Source organism: Cyprinodon variegatus, unplaced genomic scaffold, assembly GCF_000732505.1.
Source record: "Cyprinodon variegatus isolate N-32 unplaced genomic scaffold, C_variegatus-1.0 Scaffold189, whole genome shotgun sequence".
Lineage (NCBI taxonomy): Eukaryota > Metazoa > Chordata > Actinopteri > Cyprinodontiformes > Cyprinodontidae > Cyprinodon > Cyprinodon variegatus.
In genome coordinates, this window is record NW_015150642.1 from 571,096 (window position 1) to 577,488 (window position 6,393).

The window sequence follows — 6,393 nt, forward strand, 5'->3', positions numbered from 1 at the left end:
AACACTGGGACGGAACTCAATGGGAAAGGAAATGGTTCTGATTTCAACCGTTGCGTATATTAGCTGCGACATATAAATCAAGATGCTATGACCGAAAATAATTGATTGACAGACGACCGTTGATATATGATTGGCCGAATTTAGGTGTTCAGGCTGACGTAGAACCAACTGGCCTGCAGAAGACAATGAAAAAAACCCTCCACAGATTTAAAGACAGGATTTTTTTTTTAAATAGAAATTTTCTGAATTTTGGGACAGTATTGTCTGATGAAGAGTACATTTATATACATGTTTAAGCCAGATTTTCACATTTTAAAATGATTTCCCTACAACTTTAATGTTTTCCTCCATCAGGGGCTCCTACTTAGAGCTTCAGCCTAAAGATCAGACGGCCTGATGGGTAAAAGATGGAAATCTGTGGGTTTTATTGTTCATTTCTGATCAGTGAAAAGTTCCCCTGCTGCTGAAGGCCTGGAGGAGAACAGACTGAAGGCTGGTTTATGCTCAGAAACCAGGTCGTCTGCATGTGTCGCAGTGAACGCAGATATGCCCCGCCCCCTCTCCGCAGACACTCTGCTGCACCTCGCCAAAATTGTAGGTGACTGCAGACAGGAGGCCTCTGATTGGTCAGATCTACATCAGCTCTACACTATGCGTATTTCCTGTTTGGTACCTTACCGGCTTGTTTTGTTTGTCTGACCGCCATTGTGGAAAACGACTCGGGAAAATTGACCAGCTAGAAGAGCGAGGTGCACGAGAACGCTGGGACCCTTTTACCACCTGGATCCCCGCTCTTTTTGGCCCTCATGTCCCTCCATTGTCGCACAAACTTGCCCCACTTCCTCACCGCCGCAGCCGTATCTAGACCCACAGCTAGTTCCTGATTGGCCCTCTGGCATTGTGGCGTGGAATAACATAGCGCAGACCACGCTGCAATATTGAGCATAAATCAATAATGTCTGCGACCCACTGCTGCAGGAGGATAACAGCCCTTTTAAGTACGGCAGCAGTGATCATCCACCGCCGGATGGCGTCCTGACCATGAGGGGCTTCCACTCACCTGCTCACACTCTGTGGACTTCATGGCTTCTGTGAGAAGATCTGGAAGAGACAGAGACAGAGAGGTCAGACACACTGGAGCTCAGCTCCTCCATCAGAACCACAGACGCCTGATTTCATTTATTCGTTTATTGGTGGAGAATAAAGAATCTGCTGAAATAACAACCGTTCAGAAATGAAGAATAAACTGGAAAACAAAATCTAAACATTTAGAGATGAAGCCGATCAAAAACGTCCAGGTCTGTAAATAAACTCCAAGCTAACCAGGTTGGATTTAAACTTAAATAAATCTACTATTATTCAACTAATGAAGCAATTAGAAAAATAATCATTAAAAAATAATAGAAAAAAAATTAAATACAGGTGTATTTTCCAACACAGCTGAACCACTTTCATTATTGTAAGAGATGAAATCCCAGGAAATACTCAGCCCCTCTCAGCTCCACCAGAAAGCCTCTCTAATGTCAGCTGCTCTTCTCTAAAGGTAAAGAGGCCTCCTGCACCGTGTCCAATCAGAAGGAGGGAACATTTACTCACATTTCAGTTTGAGACCTTCATCAGGCCAAAAAAAAAAAAGGTTTGTACCGAAAGGTTGCAAACATGAGACAGACTGCTGTTCTCTAACAAACCCTTAGATGTGCAAAATGCTCTGAGTGTAAAAACAGAATAAATGAGAGCGTATCTGAAGGCGCGGCGGCCCACAGAGATGACGTCACCCTGAGGTTCTGCAGGACTTCCTACCTGCTGCTTTTCCATGGCAGGAAACGGCCTCTTCATACTTCCCAGCAACAACCAAGCGCTCTGCCTTCCTGCACTGCTGGTGGGCCTGACAAGAGACAGAGGAGTTTAGATCCTGATCAGCGATGAGAACGGTAGCTACAGGCTGCTAGCTTCAACCATTAACAATCATTTAAAAAACATTGCAGGTTTAGATGGTGATATAGTAAAAAAAAAAAGAAAGCCATAGCATTGAACATTAACGATGCAGCACCAATGATCTCTACTCCATGGATTGCTGGTTGCCTGAAAAAAGCGAAGCCATCGTCCACCATGTTGGTACTCCCCACTCCCACTGAGACGTGCAGTAAAATGCCTTAATGTGCAGCATCTGGCTGCATAAACCAGCAGTTTCCTGTCTGCAGGAAGACGTTCCACAGGTCATCTCCCCGTCAGTGGATGATCTAACCAATAAATCCATCTATAGCCGATGGATCCTATAGTATAGTCTGTAGCGTAGCATTAGTCTGACTATCTCAGACTGACTGGAAGACATTGACTGAGTTAGCCATTGACATTGGGTCTAACGTTAGAAAATAGAAAGTAGAGGAAATAGAAAGTAATTCACTGTGAAATGTCAATATAGTCAGTCTTTATTAAGTCGATGATGCTGTCGTTTCTGGAGAGTTTGTTGAATTTCTCATTTGAAAAAGTCATGAGCTGAAATATATTACATTTTATATTGAGGGAAAAAAAGAACCTCAAACATTTTTAAAGGCCAATGCACAGACACAGCAAAGCATACGGCTTCATTCATTCACAATCTGCAAATAGGAAAATACTACAGCATTAACAGACATTTAATGGTAATTCTGTCCTGATGTGAAATCTTGAAATTATGTGTACTATGTAATTCAATCCATGTATAATACATGTACATCATCAATTTACTACTTTTGGCTCATCTGTATTATTCTGCTCCATTAACACATTAATGTTATTGAGATGGATTTGTATAATATGTTATATTACATCATTTATAGACTTCATTACCTTCATGACTATTCAATGTGATGGGCTGATTTTGTTATTATAAGTTAAAGTTAATCTATGAAACAGCCAGTCTGTGTCAAAGCGATGAATTTATTTTTATTTTAAGAGTCTGAAGTCCCTGAAAATGAGAACATCATGGTTGCTCAACGCTGCAGCGCTCAGGTTGTTTACATTGAGACCGGTCTAACTAGGGAGTACCAATATGGCGGCCGATGGCTTCACGTCGGTTAATAAACAATCCAGTAAATAAATAGAGATGAGTGGATCCGTCATACTTTCTCTGCTCTCCACCCTGTTGAAAGGTCAAAGGTCACCTCATCTCACCCACTCCAGTACCCTCACATTTCACAGCTTCCCAGTGGAAATTACACGAGTGGGTGTTTATGTGCAATTTTCATGTCGGTCTTAGGTATTTAAAATAATTACAAACCCGGAAGGAGAACAGCTTTGAAACATAAACCAGATGGTTAAAGACCTAAAGTTTCATCAATGCGCGAGAAGAAATGACAGAGTGGATGAGCATCAGCTGGACTTTATGGTTCATTAAACTGGAACCTCGAAGTATCGCGATAAACTGATCTGAACACTCAGTCCGGAGCTAATGTGGAGCCTTCATTAGCCTGAGATCGGAACACCAGGACGGGAACCTACGAGGTTCAGCGGGCTGTCCACGACCTCCATGGCGTCGCTTCGGTGTGGCTTCGCTGCGGTTCGCGGTCGGTCATCCGCTCTGCGCTTCAGGCGACAAACAACCGGAGAAGAGAAGCTGGGGACAGAAGGAGCTCACTTAGCGTAGCACTAACGTCCTGACGTCACAATCCCGCAGACCAGACGTGGCACGGGAGGAGCATGCGTAGTTGAGCATGCCTGGTGTAACGTTCGCGTTCTCTCGGAAAGTGGAGCACCAAAGTTGGAAAGACGTTACACAACAAAACAGAAATGCTTCTCTGTGGCTGATTAGCGATAAACACTAATATGGAAGAATTCATTTACATTTAAACGTTCAAACATAGGCAGATTTTTTTTTCAATTTGTTTTAAAATTTATACATAAAAGTTACTGATACAAACAATAAAACTATTCATAGAAAGCGTAACTTAACATAGAAAAAGAAGAAGAACAGTAAATAAAGAAGAATAGGGCAACATTATGCAATATGAGGCATAATTTAAGGACAGGGCATTAAAAAAGGAGATTCATATTATAAACAAAGAAAGGGAATTTACAAGCACTTTCGTCTTTTACAAATGATAAAACAAACAAACAAAAAAAAAACAATGTGTAATAAAATTTAAGAAAAATAAATATTAAATTATAGATACAATATTCCATTAACCAGCTTTCCACAAATATACCAAATAATAAGCAGATACTAAATAGGATTCTTGATTGGTTACACGGGCGTAACTTTCTGGTGGACTGGAGGGGACATGTCCCCACCAATAATTTCCCCTGATTTCCTTCAGCCAACAGTAGCTGGGGTTTGGTGCAGCTAACTGTGTTCAGAGCGTTTTCAGTCCAGGTTTTTTCCTCCCTCTCCAGTCCCACCTCTCGTTCAAATATCATGGGATCCGTCTCTTTGGGACAGAATATTATTTGGGGTCGTTATTCACTGCGTACAGAGGAGAGACACAGCAGCACTCAGTGAATATTAACCAGCAGCTACTTAGATGTTTCAGTAAAAGTTAGGAGACTGGTTGGTTAAAAAAAATCAGAGATGCCACCGAAAAATCTGTTCGTTACACAAACTGAGCTTTTTCAGCAAAAAATGGCAACAGATTGTACATTTATATAAGTTTAAAAAAGCTGGGCTCCTCAGAGGACCATTACTCAGAGATACAGATTCAAATAAACACAGATCTGTTGTTTTCTGATTGAAAGGAGAATCATTATATTGGTAGAGAGGTTCATAAATCTGTTTTTAAGCAGAGCAGAGACACAATTAGGGACAGGTGCAGATTTAAAGGTGAAACAGATTTACTGGGATATGCAACATGCAATAAAATATATCTCCAAGTTTACAAAAAACAAAACAAAACGCTATGCTATAATAAAATTTAACATATCTTTTTGTCTTTTCTAGTTCAGCCAGACTCACAGGAGACAGACTGAAAATTAAAGTATAAGAAACCTACAAGAATTAAAGCATGAATAATAAAAATCCGTGTATTAATGATTTTTGAAATATAAGGTTCAATATATAGACTTTGGCTGTCAATGACATATGGGACACATTTCTAAATTAGATTTTGCTGCTTTTGAAGGAGGATAATCAGTGATGCAGCTTGAAGGGAAGCCATGCATTGACGGATGGATGGAAGTGAAGTTGTGTCCATTCTAGGGATGCAGGATATATTGATATTAGCATCAGTATCGGCTGTTATTTGTCATTTTTTTTATACATTAATGTTTTTGAGCCCTTTATAAAATAATGCACTAAAGGCAGGCATCTGTCTATAACTATAAATATCAGAATACTGTGGTTCTCATGTGTTCTCAACAATAGTAACGCATTCAATAAATAAATGTTTGAACTCGTTTTTGGAAAATATAAACCCTATTGAAAGCGTTCAGGTGGATCAGCTGCAGATCCATCAGCCTCCGCCCTTAAAGCGCCCCCACCAACTTTTTCACAAAGTTACACCCTTGATTGGTTAAAAACATGTTTATTAAGTGTTTATTATTAGACAAAACCGCCAGCTGTCCACAGTTTTATTCCGTGATGGAATTTTTACTCCAGTCTGCGTTCTAGGAACTCAGATCTCCGACCTTCGAGCCTAAGGCGAACGCACCACGCGGCTCCAGGAAGTGAACCCATCATGTGACCTGCTGAGATAAACACGGAACTGTGCATCCGCGGCTGGGCTCCTCCGTCAGGCTAAGTTCTCCGGCAGCAGATGTGGCTGAAGAAGAGGAGCCAGTGGTGGCTGGTAGCTCCAGGGATGCTGGCGCTGGTTCTCCTCATGATGCTGCTTTACGGCAGCAGCGATCAGAAGCAGCAGCAACAGCAGCAGCAGCAGCAGCAGCAGCTGCTGGGCGGAGCTCTGTTCAAGCTGGACCTCCGCTGGCCCAAGAACCCAGACATCTTCACCGGGGAGGTGTTCTGTGTGGCGGTCAACCAACAAGCTGCTGTGGTCTATGTGGCGCAGAGAGGTACAGAGCCCTGGGAGAACATCAGGAGAACATTGGAGAACATTGAGATAAGATCAGGAGAACATTCAGAGAACATTAGGAGAACATCAGAAGAACATCAGGAGAACATTAGGAGAAGATTAGGAGAAGATCAGGAGAACATTAGGAGAACATCAGGAGAAGATCAGGAGAACATTAGGAGAAGATCAGGAGAATATTAGGAGAACATTAGGAGAAGATCAGGAGAAGATTAGGAGAATTTCAGGAGAACATCAGGAGAAGATTAGGAGAATATTAGGAGAATATTAGGAGAAGATCAGGAGAAGATCAGGAGAACATCAGGAGAAGATTAGGAGAATTTCAGGAGAACATCAGGAGAAGATTAGGAGAATATTAGGAGAATATTAGGAGAAGATCAGGAGAAGATCAGGA

The 6,393-nt window shown here is 41.6% G+C and overlaps 2 protein-coding genes across 2 annotated transcripts in view; one reads left to right on the forward strand and one right to left on the reverse strand.

Annotated features, from left to right (window-relative positions):
• The window catches only part of nrbf2 (nuclear receptor binding factor 2), a 5,857-nt gene extending 2,199 nt beyond the window's left edge, over positions 1 to 3,658 (reverse strand). The window contains exons 1-3 of the mRNA XM_015379305.1: positions 3,481 to 3,658; positions 1,801 to 1,885; positions 1,061 to 1,101 (exon numbers count right to left, since the gene is read on the reverse strand). Of these exons, the coding sequence (XP_015234791.1) occupies positions 1,061 to 1,101; positions 1,801 to 1,885; positions 3,481 to 3,510 (156 nt within the window). The 5' untranslated portion in view covers positions 3,511 to 3,658. The remainder of the gene's footprint in view (positions 1 to 1,060; positions 1,102 to 1,800; positions 1,886 to 3,480) is intronic.
• A 2,000-nt stretch (positions 3,659 to 5,658) lies between these two features.
• The window catches only part of nhlrc3 (NHL repeat containing 3), a 3,841-nt gene continuing 3,106 nt past the window's right edge, over positions 5,659 to 6,393 (forward strand). The window contains exon 1 of the mRNA XM_015379306.1: positions 5,659 to 5,982. Coding sequence (XP_015234792.1) covers positions 5,727 to 5,982 — 256 coding nt within the window. The 5' untranslated portion in view covers positions 5,659 to 5,726. The remainder of the gene's footprint in view (positions 5,983 to 6,393) is intronic.